The 17,273-nt window shown below is 43.0% G+C and overlaps 2 protein-coding genes across 3 annotated transcripts in view; one reads left to right on the top strand and one right to left on the bottom strand.

Annotated features, from left to right (window-relative positions):
* Nucleotides 1-12,647, bottom strand: part of si:dkey-183c6.8 (protein O-GlcNAcase) — a 75,551-nt gene extending 62,904 nt beyond the window's left edge. The window contains exons 1-6 of the mRNA XM_023970048.2: nt 12,378-12,647; nt 5,948-5,999; nt 5,340-5,437; nt 5,035-5,165; nt 4,772-4,943; nt 2,637-2,735 (exon numbers count right to left, since the gene is read on the bottom strand). Coding sequence (XP_023825816.1) covers nt 2,637-2,735; nt 4,772-4,943; nt 5,035-5,165; nt 5,340-5,437; nt 5,948-5,999; nt 12,378-12,417 — 592 coding nt within the window. The 5' untranslated portion in view covers nt 12,418-12,647. The remainder of the gene's footprint in view (nt 1-2,636; nt 2,736-4,771; nt 4,944-5,034; nt 5,166-5,339; nt 5,438-5,947; nt 6,000-12,377) is intronic.
* On the top strand, nt 12,647-17,003 carry ccdc166 (coiled-coil domain containing 166). 2 transcript variants are annotated; one of them, XM_070434957.1, is made up of 10 exons: nt 12,647-12,949; nt 13,639-13,758; nt 13,885-13,938; nt 14,640-14,694; nt 15,051-15,195; nt 15,272-15,351; nt 15,618-15,739; nt 15,819-15,873; nt 15,986-16,072; nt 16,215-17,003. In XM_070434957.1, the coding sequence occupies exons 1-10, from the start codon at nt 12,729-12,731 to the stop codon at nt 16,410-16,412; spliced, it is 1,137 nt and encodes a 378-aa protein (XP_070291058.1). In that variant the 5' UTR covers nt 12,647-12,728; the 3' UTR covers nt 16,413-17,003. The 2 variants fall into 2 exon arrangements, with proteins under 2 accessions (XP_070291058.1, XP_070291059.1); XM_070434958.1 differs by having other exon boundaries at nt 15,986-16,087; nt 16,215-16,300.
* The last annotated feature ends 270 nt before the right edge of the window (nt 17,004-17,273 follow it).

Here is a 17,273-nt window from a genome sequence, read left to right as displayed (position 1 = left end):
GGCTGGGTTTCCCTTTGTAATCCGTAATAGCCCTGCTACATCCGACGAGCGTCAGAGCCAGTGTAGTAGGATTCAATTTTAATCCTGTATTGACGCTTTGTTTGTTTGATGGTTCGTCTGAGGGCACAGCAATATTTCTTATAAGCGTCTGGATTAGTGTCCCGCTCCTTGAAAGAGGCAGCTCTAGCCTTTAGCTCGATGCGGATGTTGCCTGTAATCCATGGTTTCTGGTTGGGATATGTATGTACGGTCATTGTGGGGATGATGACGTCGATGCACTTATTGATGAAGCCGGTGACTGAGATGGTATACTCCTCAATGCCATTGGATGAATCCCAGAACATATTCCAGTCTGTGCTAGCAAAACAGTCCTGTAGCATAGCATCCGCGTCATCTGAACACTTCCGTATTGAGCAAGTCACTGGTACCTCCTGCTTTAGTTTTTGCTTGTAAGCAGGAATCAGGAGGATAGCATTTCGGTCAGATTTGCCATGGAGGGCGGGGGAGAGCTTTGTATGCATCTCTGTGTGTGGAGTAAGAGTGGTCTCAAGTTTGTTTTTCTCCTCTGGTTGCACATGTGACATGCTGGTAGAAATGAGGTAAAACGGATTTAAGTTTGCCTACATTAAAGTCCCCGGCCACTAGGAGTGACGCTTCTGGATGAGCATTTTCTTGTTTGCTTATGGCCTTATAGAGTTGGTCGAGTGGGGTCTTAGTGCTAGTATCGGTTTGTGGTGGTAAATAGGTGGCTACAAATAATATAGATGGACTCGGACTCATGGACTCGTTAAAGAAAAAAGCTTCTTCCAGTTCAAGGTGAGTAGTCGCTGTTCTGATGTCCAGAAGTTATTTTCGGTCATAAGAGACGGTAGCAGCAACATGATGTACAAAATAAGTAAAAAAATAAGTTACAAACAACGCAAAAAAAAKCKGAACAAAATAGCACAGTTGGTTAGGAGCATGTAAAACGTCATCCTTCCTCGCCGGTGCGATTTTGCTGCTAGCTTACAACTGAAGCCATCATCAACTCACTACCCTGGGCTACAATTCACTACCCAGTAATGACGTCATTCCTCGTTAAAGAGACAGCGCACACGTTTATAAAATAAGCTACTTCTATGCAGCCAAAACAAGCTCAATAATGCAATGCATGCACACACTCATGTGTGCAGTCATGTGAATAGGCCGAGGCTACATCTTGATTTACCCACTTTATCAGTAGAGATTTATCATTACATTTTAGTCATGTAGCAAACACTTATGTAGAGCGACTTCCAGTTAGTGCATTCATCTGAAGACAGCTAGGTGAGACAACCACCTACCACAGTAAGTAAATTGTTCCTCAATAAGGTAGCTATCAGCAAAGTCAGAGCTAGCAAGAAGGAAAAGATTCAAGTGCGAGTGTTAGTTCACGAAAGGCTTTTATTAATTATGTTGTTATATAGTTAGATTTGTACAATCAGACTTTTTTTTTACCATTGTATAATTGATTCATTAATGCATAAATGTTGACATAAAAAATGTCAAATGTAATGATAATGAACTCATTAGCTGCCCAACGATTGAACAGAGCTGTAGCTGAGTTTCTGTTTGGATCAAGTGCCATTCTGTGACTTTGGTTAATGTGCCTTCTTGCAGTGGTACCGTTTCGGTATCATTTTGGTATCGAGTATCGTTATGGTAACAAGAATCACGATACTAATCCTGGTATCGGTATCCAAGTCTAAATTCTGGTATCGTGACAAGACTACATCTAAGTTCCTCTCGGCATTCAGTATCCTTGGTATGTCTGATCCTTTAGATCATTCCTCCATAAAGATTATTTCCTGCCCACGACTGGAGTTTGCTAAATGGCATTGGCACTTGGATTTTAACCGGTGCTATGGTCAGATCACATGAATATAGAGCTCTTTGGCCACGCACACCAGTGGTGGGTTTAGCGTTGAAATAAGGATGCATAAGTAAAGAGGAAGCCCATTTTTACTGTAAAATATGGTGGAGGATCTTTTATGTTATGCAGCCTTTTTGCTTCCACTGATCCTGTGGCTTTTTGTAAAATGTGTAGAGCACGTTGTGAGGGATCTTAGACTATTCCTCCATACAGATTCTTTCCAGATCCTTGATATCCTTTGTCTGCTCTTATGCAATTCAAAACACAGGGTTTCAATGGGGTTCATGTCTGGAGACTGAGTGGTCAATTAACAATTTCTTTGCGGATTTTGATTAATGCTTGGGGTTATTGTCTTGCTGGAAGATACAACTGCAGCCAAGTGCCAGCCACATGCCAGAGGAAACCAGGTTTTTGGGCTAAAATGTCCTGCTACTTGGTAAAGTTAATGACACCGTTGACCTTAACAAGCGCCCCAGGACCAGTGGAAGCAAAATAGCCCCATAATATCAAAGATCCACCACCATATTTTACCATAGGTATGAGGTACTTTTCTGCATATGCTTCTGTTTTTCAACACCAAACCCACCACTGGTGTGCATGGCCAAAGCCCTTTTTCATGTCATCTGACCATAGAGGGAGGGATAGCGAGAGAGGGAAGGTATCATTGTAATTGCCATATCATTGTAATTTACAGAATTTAATWTTTTTTTTTAAATATAAAGAATAGAAAGCCTGTCTGTCTCACCGGTCCATATGATAGAGATGTTAGGCAGCAGGTCCTCTCCAACAGTCATCAAATATGGAGACTTAGATACACTGGGAGAACATAGAGATCCACAGTACTCTAGAGAGAGGAGTAGAGAGAGAAAGGAAGGAGGGAGGGTGAGCGAGGGAAAGAGGAGAGTAACATAATATCAGTATGCAATTACTTAATTAGAAGAGAAGCAGTGGAGACTCCTCAGAGGATGTCAGCAAATAATTGATTAAAACACTATGTTTTGCAATGAAAGTCTACAGTAGCCTCAACAGCACTCTGTAGGGTAGCACCATGGTGTATCCTCCTCTGGGTACATTGACTTCAATACAAAACCTAGGAGGCTCATGGTTCTCACCCACTTCCATAGACTTCCATAGTAATTATGATAACTTCCCGAGGACATCCTCCAACCTATCAGAGCTCTTGCAACATGAACTGAGATGTTGTCCATCCAATCAAAGGTTCAGAGAATGAATCTAGTACTGAAAGAATAATTTCTTTCAAAATGAAGGAAAAGCAAGAGATTGTCATTTTTTTCACGTTCAGTTTCACTTACTTAGCTAGCAAATGCAGCAAGCTAGTTTAGCCTACTCAAACACCCTGATCAAACAGAGGGATACTATGTTAGCTAGCTGGCTATGACTATCCAACACAACACTGGAACCCTTCCAAGTCAAGGTAACCTTTTGGTTTTAATAACTTATTGCCACGGGGCCCGCCGGTGTAAGTGCTAAACTGCTTACTGACTGTACAGTAACGTTACTGCATGATTATAGCGGTTTTACTAACGTGTTAGTTCTATTAGCTATGTTGACTATGATGTTACTTCAGCTAATGTGGTGACAATGATGTAGGCTGTGTGTAGCGGTTATGATACGGTTTGGCTTGGAAAGGTTTTTTTGCCTGGTCACATATAGCTAATGAGTTGTGCATTGAAGTCTAAAAGTGAAGGGAAAAGGTAAGAGGAGAAAAGTGCATAGATGCGAGAAGGAATACAAAGAGATTTGGAGTTAGATAAACTTGGATTCTTAGGCAGGGACATATTTAMGATGCTACCCTCCACAGCATGGCCTTCGCTCCAGATCAAAACACCAAACCTACAACCTAATTTTGGCCAAAATTACCCAGAGGGATTACTGCTACCAAGGTTTCCTTTTCCCAAGCTTGTTCTAGCAAACAAACAGCAGAGACCCGAGGACACCATCCAACCTGGAACTGAGTGAGTAATGTTTGGTCTGATGCTATTTTGAAAGCCAAGAAAAAAAAAGAAAAAAAAAAGAAAAAAAAGTACATTACAATTATATATTTTACTTTATGGGGATGGGATGCTGAGTTAAGGCTGCCAGGCTTGCTAGGACAGACCAGATACAACTTCAAATAGCACTGAGGTTTGAAGTGAGAGGTGTTAAGGCCTTTGGGCCCAACAAGTGGCAGGAGTCTTTGAAGCCCCCTCCCGCTGTTCAAAGACCATCCACTGGCATTTTCTATAAGAAATCAGCCTCCAGAAATGACTTATGACTCGTTCATGACTTTCAGCCTCCCATCCTATTCTAACCACCTCTCGCTGGCTTTGTATTCATGTTACCTGATGAAATTGCTGTACAATATGATCTTGTTGCCATCTAGTGCACATTCAGATGTCATAAATCAGCAATGCAGAGCTCTCCCTGTCCTATGCCGTGCCTTGATTGTATTACTGTTGATAATATCTGGAAATGTGCATGTACATCATCTACTGTTGCTAGCCCCAATTCTGACTTGTGCTCTGATATCTGCTTCACTGATTTCTTCTCTCGTAAAATACTGGGTTTTCTGCACGTTAACACTAGAAGCGTATTACCTAAAATGGATCATTTGAAAGTGTGGGTTCACAGCTCCAATTCAGATGTGTTGTTCATTACTGAGACATGGTTAAGAAAGAGTGTTTGGAATACTGATGTTAACCTTTCTGCTGACACTTTTGAACGGTAGGCTGTCATTTACAATTTACCAAAAGGCCTCCTGCGGGAATCCCCGCAGTTCCTTTGGAACTTTTGTTTGTTTGTTTGTTTGTTTGTTTGTTTGTTTGTTTGTGTGAGAAAGTGAAAGTGAGAGAGGATACTACACACATCTCAACTACACACCTGTTGGACAAAACAGGAAGACGGGCGGCTCTCCCAGGAATCGGTAGATCTCATTGGCAACTGAAACCTGGGCGTGAGCGAATGAGGAGAAGGCTTGACTGTCAGCCTGACACAGGGAGTGGTCGATGTCATCAAAAAGGATCGCAAATGCCTGGCAACCCAACTTTGACACCTACAGAGAGGAGAGATAGTAAGGCAGGGGTGTAGGTATGCGTGCGCATGCCTGTGTGCGCATGCAAGTGTGTGTAGGTGCGTGTATGTACCTGTCGTAGCTTGCGTTTAAGCAGGGAGAGGTCGCAGGAAGAAGAGAAGACAATGTCTTGACCAGGAGAGAGAGAGTACACAAACCTCAGACCTCTCTTCTCTGACTCTACTATCAAAGTACGCAACTGACCTGCAAGAGAGGAGCGAGGATTGAGAGATGGAGGGAAAAGGACAGAGTGAGGAGAGAAGGTGAGATGAGGGTATGGGGAGATGGAGGGGTGGGAAGGTGGACTAAAAGAGAGATGTAAACAAATAAATGAAGGGATGAAGAGATGGATGAGTTATGGATGGGGAATTCCCTTACCCTCCTCTTCAGGGGAGTAGACCTCTCTCCAGAGTAGTCTGTGTTTCAGATCATCTTTAGGACCGTACAGATAGGTGTTCAACTCCCACCTCTGCATCCTAACAGAGAGAAAGGGAAAGAGTCCTTTACAGTGATATTGATCCAGTGTCAGTTACGGTCAAGTCCTTGCACCAATAGCTCCGTCTATACATTTGAGAGTTGATACATTTCTCCAGGCCCATCCCTCAGCTTTTTACCAAAACAAAGTCAACCACCGCTTTGTTTTTGTTTCAACTGCGGATCATACTCACTCCCTCCTTATCCCTTTCCATGTCCTCCTATGTCAACTATACAGATTTAGGATCTTACTTTGAGACAGTTTGCTACAGAAGGAAAATAATCCTTCAGCAACCGGAAATGTTAATTATGTGGATAAAATTAAAATTGACATTTTTGTATGGGTTGATAAAAGTCTGACATTACAATCTTCAGAAGCCTTTTTAAACCTCTAGTACACAGCACGTTTAAAATGTCATGCATTGCAGGAAAGTTCTCCTGCAACAGGGTGATCAAATTAAGATCCTACATCTATCTGTATGTTACCTTTCTGTTTGTCACCAAGTACTCACCACTGGAAAAGGACCTTCCTCTGCTCCATAGACCAGGGCCTCCCATAGAACCCTGAGACACAGACAAGCACACGAAAGAGAGAGAAATGAATGCTAGTGTACAATTAAGCAGTTTTGCCATTCAGACCTATATTCATATTAGTACATGCACAGTATTTGTTCACGGACACGCATTGGTGAAGTGGCCATATAGATTCTTACCCTGGTGGAACCACCCTGATCGCTGCATTCACCATTCTATTTCACTTGACGTATCTGTCTGGCCTTTCTCCAATAGATGGGGGTTTGGAATAAGTTAGAAAATGACCGGTCCAATCAGCATCCTCAGAAACAATGGGTTTAGGACAAAATCCCACATGGCCAATCACTGTGCTTTGAATTAGGTTATTCATCCTGTGATTGGTTAAAGGTGATCCGATCGCAGATAAGTTAGTTTTGAATAGTGTCCCTCATTACAGACCGTTTCAATGAGGAGGAATGCCAGACTGGTGAAGTGAAATGGAATGGTGAACACAGCGTTCAGGCCAGTTCCACCACACTAACAAATTCCTGCCTATGAGGCAACCCCTCATCTGCAAATACAGCACAGAGCATGCCATACAATTGTTCATATAGAAATGGGAGCATCACCATTGTCCATAGCAAGCTAGCACATAACATTCTGAGAACCTCCGGTGTCAACTAATACAGTTGCTTTTTCTGGCGAGTGGGAGTAACTTATCGTCGTCACATAAACCACCAAAGGCACACCCATTTCTGTTTCAAAATTGAGAAAGAGGCGGAGTTTGACAGTTTTGGTATCTCATTACTTTAACAGAACGTTTCCTAAAAGTTCAAGTATGGATACATTTCATTTCTATGTTGGTAATGTTCTAAGAACGTTCTCCAACTGGTTTGACATTGGGAATGTTCTCAAATAGTTCAGAGAATGTTAAGAAACAACGTTCTTCTCTGGGAATTTCAGTACTTCATGATAAAAGGTTCCTACTCGTTCGTCATGGTTCTTATTAAGGTTATGTTCTCAAATTGTTCAGAGAACATTAAGAAACAACATTCTTCGTGGGAATTTCAGTACTTCCACAAGTTCCCATGTGGTTCTTATTTAATGTCACATTTATATTAGATTCTGGGAACGTAAAAATAAAAAATAAAAAGTGTGACTTGATCGATGTTCTCAGAATGTATGGTTCTCTTTAATATTCTGTGAATCATTTTTTTTTTTTTTATTGTACACATTACATCAACAAGCTCTAAATTACCTTCTAATAACATGAAGAAAACATTCCATGAAAATTCTAAGACTGACGTATACATTCCGTTCTCAGCGTCAACAAAACTCTCTCTATCCTCTGTCTTGTTCAAATGAAAAACTCACAAGAAGCGGGCGAGCGGAGCAAGCAGAGTGAGGCAGGTGGAAAGGACCAGCCAGGCGGAGCAGTAACTTTTTGCTAGCAGGATAGTCCATATCTCCAATCATTTTTGCTGATAGCGATGTTGTGTTTCCATAAGTGGATGAATTGGTTCATTTTAGCATGTATGTAAAGCCTCAACCCATAGCTACCTCTTCCAATTCAAATGAGCTAGAAATAAAAATAAATATGACAACATTTAGATTATTTTGTGTGACTACAGCACCAGCATTAAAATGCAAAAATAGAAACATGTTCTAATTGAACGATAGGTAAAAGCGGACAACCCTCCGCCCAGCTTCGGTTGGGTCATTATAATTCAAAACAATGTATTCTAAAATAAAATCACTTGCACGCTCGCCTATGGTGAGTTTAGGCCATAAGTGTGTTCATCTGTGTTGGCCACGCCCACTATTTAGCCATACCTGATCTTAAGGAGTGCTTGTTTCTTTGAAATGGGGTCTGTGAATAGACTAAAATTAACAGCTTTGTATGCATGAAAACCTGGTGGCGCAGTGGACTAATTCCATGGATATTGAACAGAAGATCAGGGGCTCGAATCTCACTGATGCCGTGTCAAAATAAAAAAGACATGTGTTCGAATGAATAATGTTTCCCATCTGTGCTTGGAGTTTAAAAAAGTTAATCGATATTAAGATAGTAACATGCTAAAAGTCTTACTGAAACATTCAGTTAATGTTAAGAAAGCATTAAAAGTAACCTATATTTTCTGTAGTCAGAGCGTTAATAAAACCTCCCAGGAAAACATAAGGAACCGGAGTAAAACGGTCTCAGAACCTCCCTGCAACCTAAAAATAAACGTTTCCAGAACAGACAAAATTTTCACTTCTGTTCTCGTAACATTTTTAAAAAGTTACGTTTTACCGGTCAGGAAATGTATGACTTCGTTCCTACAACCAATGTGAAACCAAAAACATACCTTCATATATCTTCAAAGTAACCAAATGTGCTAGCTGGGTAGTGTGATTATAAGAGCCAATTTATGCTTGATCCAAAATTGTGGTCGGAGGCGCCATATGGATGGTGTGACGCAATTGCGGAGCCTCCGGAGGCATGCAGAGGCCAAATTAAGCTCAGTAACGCATTGCTGTGCGCCTCTCAAATATTGTAACAATGCTGAGGGCGCCGTATAGCTCAGCATGAACATGATTGGTTGATGGTAGGTGAGGGCGGGAAGTCCTGTATAAACACAAACTCACTTCCTTGACAAGTTTCTTCACAACAGCCATGCGCTGCTCTGCGAAGCGAAAGAAGTAGGAATGCCCTGACTTCTGCAGAGGCCAGATCACAGTAAATGCTGCAAGGACAATGCAGATGGCGGATTGACCATGCAGCACCTTTAAGAGTGTATTCACTGCTTTAGCACACTCTGCCAACACGGATGTCCTAGCCGTGTCTGAGTCCTGGCTTAGGAAGGCCACCAAAAACCCTGAAATTTCCATCCTTAACTATAACATTTTCTGACAAGATAGAACTGCCAAAGGCGGCGGAGTTGCAATCTACTGCAGAGATAGCCTGCAGAGTTCTGTCTTATCATCCAGGTCTGTTCCCAAACAATTTGAGCTTCTACTTTTAAAAATCCACTTTCCAGAAACAAGTCTCTCACCGTTGCAGCTTGCTATAGACCACCTTCTGCCCCCAGCTGTGCCCTGGACACCATATGTGAATTGATTGCCCCCCCCCCCCCCAATCTATCTTCAGAGCTTGTGCTGTTTGGTTGCCTAAACTGGGACATGCTTAACACCCCGGCCATCCTACAATCTAAGCTTGATGCCCTCAATCTCACACAAATGATCAATGAACCTACCAGGTACAACCCCAAATCCGTAAACACGGGCACCCTCATAGATATCATCCTAACCAACCTGCGCTCAAAATACACCTCTGCTGTCTTCAACAAGGATGTCCGTAATGGGTCTGCGGTCAAACAACCACCCCTCATCACTGTCAAACACTCCCTAAATCACTTCAGCGAGCAGGCCTTTCTAATCGACCTGGCCCGGGTATCCTGGAAGGATATTGCCCTCATTCCGTCAGTAGAGGATGCCTGATTGTTCTTTAAAAAGTGCTTTCCTCACCATCTTAAATAAGCTTGCCCCATTAAAAAAAAATTGAACCAGCAACAGATATTGCCCTTGGTTCACTCCAGACCGGACTGCCCTTGACCAGCACAAAAACATCCTGTGGCGTACTGCATTAACATCGAATAGCCCCCGCGATATGCAACTTTTGAGGGAAGTTAGGAACCAATATACACAGGCAGTTAGGAAAGCAAAGGCTAGCTTTTTCAAATAGAAATTTGCATCCTGCAGCACAAACTCAAAGGTTCTGGGACATTGTAAAGTCCATGGAGAATAAGAGCACCTCCTCCCAGCTGCCCACTGCAATGAGGCTAGGAAACACTGTCACCACCGATAAATCCACAATAATTGAGAATTTCAATAAGCATTTTTCTGCGGCTGGCCATGCTTTCCACCTGGCTACCCCTACCCCGATCAACAGCCCTGTACCCCCCACAGCAAGTTACCCAAGCCTCCCCCATTTCTCCTTCACTCAAATCCAGAAAGCTGATGTTCTGAAAGAGCTGAAAAATCTGAACCCCTACAAATCAGCCGGGCTAGACAATCTGGTCCCTCTCTTACTAAAATGATCCGCCAAAATTGTTGCAACCCCTATTACTAGCCTGTTCAACCTCACTTTCGTATCGTCTGAGATCCCCAAAGATTGGAAATCTGCCGCGGTCATCCCCCTCTTCAAAAGGGGGTGACACTCTAGACCCAAACTGCTACAGACCTATATCTATCCTACCCTGCCTTTCTAAGGTCTTCGAAAGCCAGGTTAACAAACAGATCACTGACCATTTCGAATCCCACCGTACCTTCTCCACTATGCAATCTGGTTTCAGAGCTGGTCATGGGTGCACTTCAGCCACACTCAAGGTCCTAAACGATACAATAACCGCCATCGATAAGAGACAATACTGTGCAGCTGTATTCATTGACCCAGCCAAGGCTTTCGACTCTGTCAATCACCACATTCTTATCGGCAGACTAAACAACCGTGGTTTCTCAAATGACTGCCTCACCTGGTTCACCAACTACTTCTCTGATAGAGTTCAGTGTGTCAAATCGGAGGGCCTGTTGTCCGGACCTCTGGCAGTCTCTATGGGGGTGCCACAGGGTTCAATTCTCGGGCCGACTCTCTTCTCTGTATACATCAATGATGTCGCTCTCGCTGCTGGTGATTCTTTGATCCACCTCTATGTAGATGACACCATTCTGTATATCTCTGGCCCTTCTTTGGACACTGTGTTAACTAACCTCCAAATGAGCTTCAATGCCATACAACTCTCCTTCCGTGGCCTCCAACTGCTCTTAAATGCTACTAAAACTAAAATGCATGCTCTTCAACCGATTMCTGCCCGCACCCGCCCGCCCGTCCAGCATCATCTACTCTGGACGGTTCTGACTTAGAATATGTGGACAACTACAAATACCTAGGTGTTTGCTGCCAATGACTGGAACGAACTGCAAAAATCACTAAAGCTGGAGACTTATCTCCCTCACAAGCTTTAAGCACCAGCTGTCAGAGCAGCTCACAGATCACTGCACCTGTACATAGCCCATCTGTAAATAGCCCATCCAAATACCTCATCCCCATACTGTTATTTAGTTATTTTATTTTTTGCTCCTTTGCACCCCAGTATCTCTACTTGTACATTTATCTTCTGCACATCTATCACTCCAGTGTTTAATTGCTACATTGTAATTATTTCGCCACTATGGCCCATTTATTGCCTTACCTCCCTTATCTTACCTCATTTGCACCGCACCCACTGTATATAGACTTTTTCTATTGCGTTATTGACTGTATGTTTGCTTATTCCATGTGTAACTCTGTTGTTGTTTGTCGCACTGCTTTGCTTAATCTTGACCAGGTCGCAGTTGTAAATGAGAACTTGTTTTAAACTAGCCTACCTGGTTAAATAAAGGTTAAATTAATTAATTAATTAAAAGCAGAGGTTATATTAATGATGTTGAAATGTTGAAATTGAAATGGTGCTGGAATAGTGGAAGCAGGTCCTGTTTTTCTTTGCGACTTGAAGTCTAAATCTCTGTGGTTCCACAGTGATTTTACCCACGCACCTCTAATGGTCAGTAGTGAGGAGGGGGTATTCTGGATCCAGCTGTGTGTGCAGTCACATCATTATCTTTTCTATCAATGTTTTTCTCCATGCTCCTTTCAGATTGTCTCGTTATCTCTCGCCTTAGAACCAAAGAGAGAGACTGACTGACTAGCTCAGTGGTTCCCAACTCCAGTCCTCAAGTACCCCCAACAGTACATCTTTTTAACCCTGGACAAGCACACCCGATTCAACTTGTCAAAAAATCATTAGGCCCACAATGAATTGAATCAGGGCTGCGTTCAGTACGTTTTTAGGTTATGGAACATTCAATTGAATGGAAAAGGTGCTGTACTGAATGATCAATTGAAAATTGGGGAGGAGTTGGTTTGTGGGTTGAGGTAGGCTGTCAGCATGGCCACTGCCTTTTAAATACGTCACTCATTGCTTTAAGACACACCCACCAAACGGGAGCAAACGTACATCAAAGCCTGTTCAAGAACGTTTTGGATAAACGTGTCTGTCAGTACAAACCGTTCTGCAAGGTAGCAAACGTTCAAGTGAACTGAACGCACCTCGGGTGTTTTTTTTTTTGTCAGAGGCTACAACAAAAATGTGTGCTTTTGGTGATACTCGAGGACTGGAGTTGTAAACCACTGGACTAGCAGGCTTGATAGATGGCAAACTAACTGGGACACCAATGATGAGAATAAAGATGAATGTGAGGTTATGCCTGATTGATCAGAGGGCTACAATAGCTACCACATCTCAAAGCTTTACAAACAATGAATATATTGTGTTTTTTATGCATGGTATTTCATATGAACTTCTCCATGAAAATTACAAGATCAGATAACCAGACGACCGTTGTCCTTACCTTCCACAACCCCGCAAAGGAACTCGCTTCTCCCGTCCATCTTCTCTGTCGCCAGCTGCTTTCACCGTGCGCCTCGCCTCTCTCCAGCAATCCAACCGACCGGAGCAGTAGCCTAGCCTACCGAACGATTCCCAGTACAGTCTCAGGTCAGACGCCGGAGTGGTTCTCCATTTCCATCCTTTCCATCGGTGCCACCACGGCTGGCTCAGCTAGCTCAACCCTCGCACAGGCGCACTCACCTCCTCCACGCAAATGCAAGGTGTGAGGAATGGAGGATACTATTTCCTAGTCTGTGTCGATATGAAACGTATAATTTTCAAAATGCCGCGCTATTTGTTATTTATATGAGATATGTTTAATTTATACAAACGAGCTGTATGTAATACAAATTGCGACGTTTATTGCCTAAGTAAACGGCAGTCAGGCAAGGCAAAGCCGCCCGCTGGAGACTTGATAGTAGGGCGATTGTCTGTCCGTTGCCCTTTTGAGCGGATCTTTACGGTAATGCAATGTGAAATCAGATCACCGAACGGTGGTAATGATGGGTCAAGTTCTGCAGCAGGGCAAATGCGGTCAGTGGAACATTTGTAACATTGTAACTCCAGGCTCGGACTGAACCGTGTTTTTATATTGTATAATGCGGTCTTTACGACCTTGATTATTTTCATTTTTAGGGAACGTGACTTTCCTGTAGAAATGTGTTGTCTGTGTAGTTGTCTTGGCAACAAGGGAGCGTTTTAAACAAACGTGGAGGTGAGACATAACTAGATGTTTGCTACTTTTGGAGCTATCAAATTACACTTTATAACTAGAGATGTATTCAAAACTATATTTACACCCAATGGAAAGTTGATAGAGAGCTGAGCCAACAAATGCGAACAGCACAGCCAGCGTTGAGTGTAGTCTGATCAGTGATCATTACTGATGCGGTTAGCTAGCTAACTAACTTGCAGCGCTTTCGGTGCCCCAGTGCTCTCTTGTAACGGGTTTGTTAACGGGCGTGGGCGGCGGTATGGTGGGCTCATGCTTGGCTAAGGTTACATAGGCTACTGGTGAGATGTGGTGGGCGGTAAAGCAGCGATATGGAACATGATGATGCCATTCAATCAAATGTCACTGTTTCTGCAAAGAATGGTCCCTATAGATGGTGTGTGTGTGTGTGTGTGTGTGTGTGTGTGTGTGTGTGTGTGTGTGTGTGTGTGTGTGTGTGTGTGTGTTGTGTGGTGTGTGTGTGTGTGTGTGTGTGTGTGTGTGTGTGTAGGCTACTAGAATGCCCACCTAAGAAGAAAGGAGAGTCTGCCCTTAAGCAGGATACATCTGGACAAGGAGTAGAGGACTCAGAACACCCTGGGTCTGACAGAGAGGCTCTGCTACAGAGAGAGTGAGACCTGTCTGTCTGTCTGTCTGCTAGCCTATCTGTCTGTCTCTGTCTCTCTCTCTATGCCTACCTGTCTGTCTGCTTGCCTGTCATCATGTGACTCTGTACTTCACTTCCTGTAACCTACAGGTACGACAAGCTAACCGACACCTTGAACAACCTCAAGAGGAAAGTGGAAAAGTTGTATCCTTTATTAAATCCCAGACTTCACAACAGTGACAGAGTGGAACCAGAAATCGGCCCAGGCATTACTAACACGTCTGACGATTCAATTTAGACAGGCCCACTGGGCAAATGATAACCAGAACATGTGGCATTTGCTTGAACTGCATTTGCCTTTATGGCCAGTCTGTTTCTGCCTAACTAGAACAGGCACTGATAAAGCCACATAATGAACACTATTCCTGGAAGTTGTCCGCACAAGACCACCTGTTCAGAAAGTCTGGCAGATGGCGTCCCAGTCCAGGACGATTCCCAAAGCTTTCACTTTGCACACTGCAGGTAGACAGCCAGGATTTAGTTGTCACAGTCACACACAGGACCGCTAAATTGTAAACTGTTGTGGATTAATCTGCATCCATTTTTGTTTAAGTGAAGGGCCCTTTAAAATAGTTACCCTCCGTTCCAGGATTTGGGTCAATTCGAATTGAAATCATTTAAAAATCAGGAAGTAGTCTGAATTAAAAACTTTTTAAATAAATAGCTTCTACATTTCAGTTATCATTGAAAATAATTATAAAAATGCCCTTCTTTAATAATGGAATTGGAATTWAATTTTACTTCCTGAATTAACTGCCTTCAATTAGAGTTGACCCACCCCTGTTTATGTGATAGCTTCTCAAGAATACTTTCCTCACTTCCCTTAACTGCGGCTGCTGTACCAGACGGCGTGAGAATGAGTTCCTACAAAATGAGGCCAACCAGACTCGCATGGAGAGCGTGAGTGACAGTAAAGGCTGACACTCTTTCRCCCCATCTCTCTCTTTCCCATCTCCCTCCCTATAAAATCTAATCAAATTGTATTTGTCACATGTGCCGAATACCACAGGTGTAGACCTTACTGTGAAATTCTTACTTACAAGCCCTTAACCAACAATGCAGTTCAAGAAATAGAGTTAAGAAAATATTTACTAAATAAACTAAACTAAAAAGTAACACAATAAAATGACAATAACGAGGCTATATACAGGGGGTACCGGTTAGTTGAGGTAATTTGTACATGTAGGTAGGGGTAAAGTGACAATGCATATAATTCCTTATCCCTCTCCTCCTGACCCCATCTCTCGCCTTCTCAGCAAGAGTACATGTCGTACATGTCCAAGCGGACCCAGAAGCGTCAGAGTGCCATCGTCACCCTTAGCGACCAAAACCACCAGGCGCTGGAGGCCCTGAAGAGGCAGAGGGAGGAGACTCTGGACAAATACCAGGAACAGGCCAATGGTGAGTCAGCAGGAAGTGCCAGGGGCCAATGGGGGAGAGAGCAGGAAGCTAACTCTAATCTAACCTATCCTAACAGAGCTGAAAAAGGAGATTCTGGAGAAGGAGAATGAACTGGCGCTGTTAAATATTGAGATTGCTGAGCTCCGAGAATTTAAAGTATGACACTTCCTCACCCTTTCCTTCTACCCCCCACCCCTCTTCTCATTCTCTCCTCTGCCTTCTCATCTCCTCTTACTTCTCCTTTCCTCTCCTCACACACCACCACTTAGTGTGCCGAATATATGATCTACTAATATTACACATCTTATTATAATCTTATTTTAGATTAGTACCCTTTGCATGGCTGTATGCATATGTGAGTGTGTGTATACTGTATAGACATGGCTGTTCATGTGTGTGCTTTAATATTGTGTGTGTAACAGAGCCTGCAGCAGCAGCAGCTGGGGCGTATAGCAGAGCTAGAGAGGGAGGTGACCAGTATGCACTGTCGTCACTCTGAATCCCTGCAGGCCCTGAAGGCTGGCTTCCTCAGTGAGAAGGAGAGGTAAATGGGAAAAGTGTGTGTGCATGACTGTAAATTCCTTTGTTTAAATGTATTATTATTATTATTATTATTATTATAGGTACGAAGCACAGGCCAAACAAAAAATACAGGCCCTGGCCCTCGCCGCTAATAGGGTGAGTAACACAAACATGCACGCATGCATACGCACATCCACAAGAACACGTGTATACAAACACACACCTCCATACCCACCTTTACCCACCCCCTCTCCTCTCCTCCCCCTAGGAGGCATCTCGCTGCCTACTATCCCACACTAGAGCTGTGTCCCTGGAAAACCAGCATCTGAGGGAAGAGCTGCAGCAGTTGATCCAGGTATAGCCAAAAGATGTATGCATTGATTCATTGATTGATTGGTTTGATTCATTGATGGATTGATTGATTGGTTTGATTCATTGATGGATTGATTCATTGGTTTGATTCATTGGTTGGTTGGTTGGTTGATTGATTGATCCAGAGAGCCCACTCCCTGAGGGGCCTCCAGGACCAGCTCCAGGCCCAGAGGCAGCAGCTCCTACTGGAGAGGGAGTACGTCAGGGAGCTGAGGCGCCTCCGAGCCACCCCGGGGCCGACCCCACTAGGGTCCCACACTCGGCCACTGGGGGTGGACAGAGGGAGAGAAGACACAAGACACCACCGCACGGCAGATACCTGAGAGATAATACATATGGAATCATGTAGTAACCAAAAAAGTGTTACATCAAAATATATTAGAGATTCTTCAAAGCAGCCACCCTTTGCCTTGATGACAGCTTTGCACACTCTTGGCATTCTCTTAACCAYCACCTGGAATGCATTTCAATTAACAGGTGTGCCTTGTTAAGTTAATTTGTGGAATTTCTTTCCTTATTGCTTTTGAAGGTGCCTTCAAACCTGTTAATTGAAATGCATTCCTCATGATGCTGGCTGAGAGAATGCCAATAGTGCAAAGCTGTCATCAAGGCAAAGTGTGGCTACTTTGAATATATTTTGATTTGTTTAACACATTTTTGGTTACTACGTGATTCCACATGTGTTATTTCATAGTTTTGATGTCTTCACTATTATTCTACAATGTAGAAAATAGTAAAAATTAAGAAAAACCCTTGAATGAGTAGGTGTGTCCAAACTTTTGACTGGTACTGTATATAGATAGATAGATAGATCTGTGTGTATGTATGGATGTATGAAGGCAACATGTAAATTGTTGGTTCCATGTTTCATGAGCTGAAATAAAAGATCCCAGAAATGTTCCATAAGCACAAAAGCTTATTTCTCTCAAATGTTGTGCACAAATTTGTTTACATCCCTGTTAGTAAATATTTCTCCTTTGCCAAGAAAATGCATCCACATGACAGGAGTGGCATATCAACAAGCTTATTTAAACAGTATGATCAGTGCACATTGTGCTGGGGACAATAAAAGGCCTTTCTAAAATGTGCAGTTTTGCAATTGGCATGCTGACTGCAGGAATATCCCCCACCATAAGCCGCTTCCAATGTAATTTTAGAGAATTTGGCAGTAAGTCCAACAGGCT

Source organism: Salvelinus sp. IW2-2015, linkage group LG3 (assembly GCF_002910315.2).
Source record: "Salvelinus sp. IW2-2015 linkage group LG3, ASM291031v2, whole genome shotgun sequence".
NCBI lineage: Eukaryota > Metazoa > Chordata > Actinopteri > Salmoniformes > Salmonidae > Salvelinus > Salvelinus sp. IW2-2015.
The sequence above is the reverse complement of the archived record's forward strand: the minus strand, read 5'-3'. Positions and strand labels throughout refer to the sequence as shown.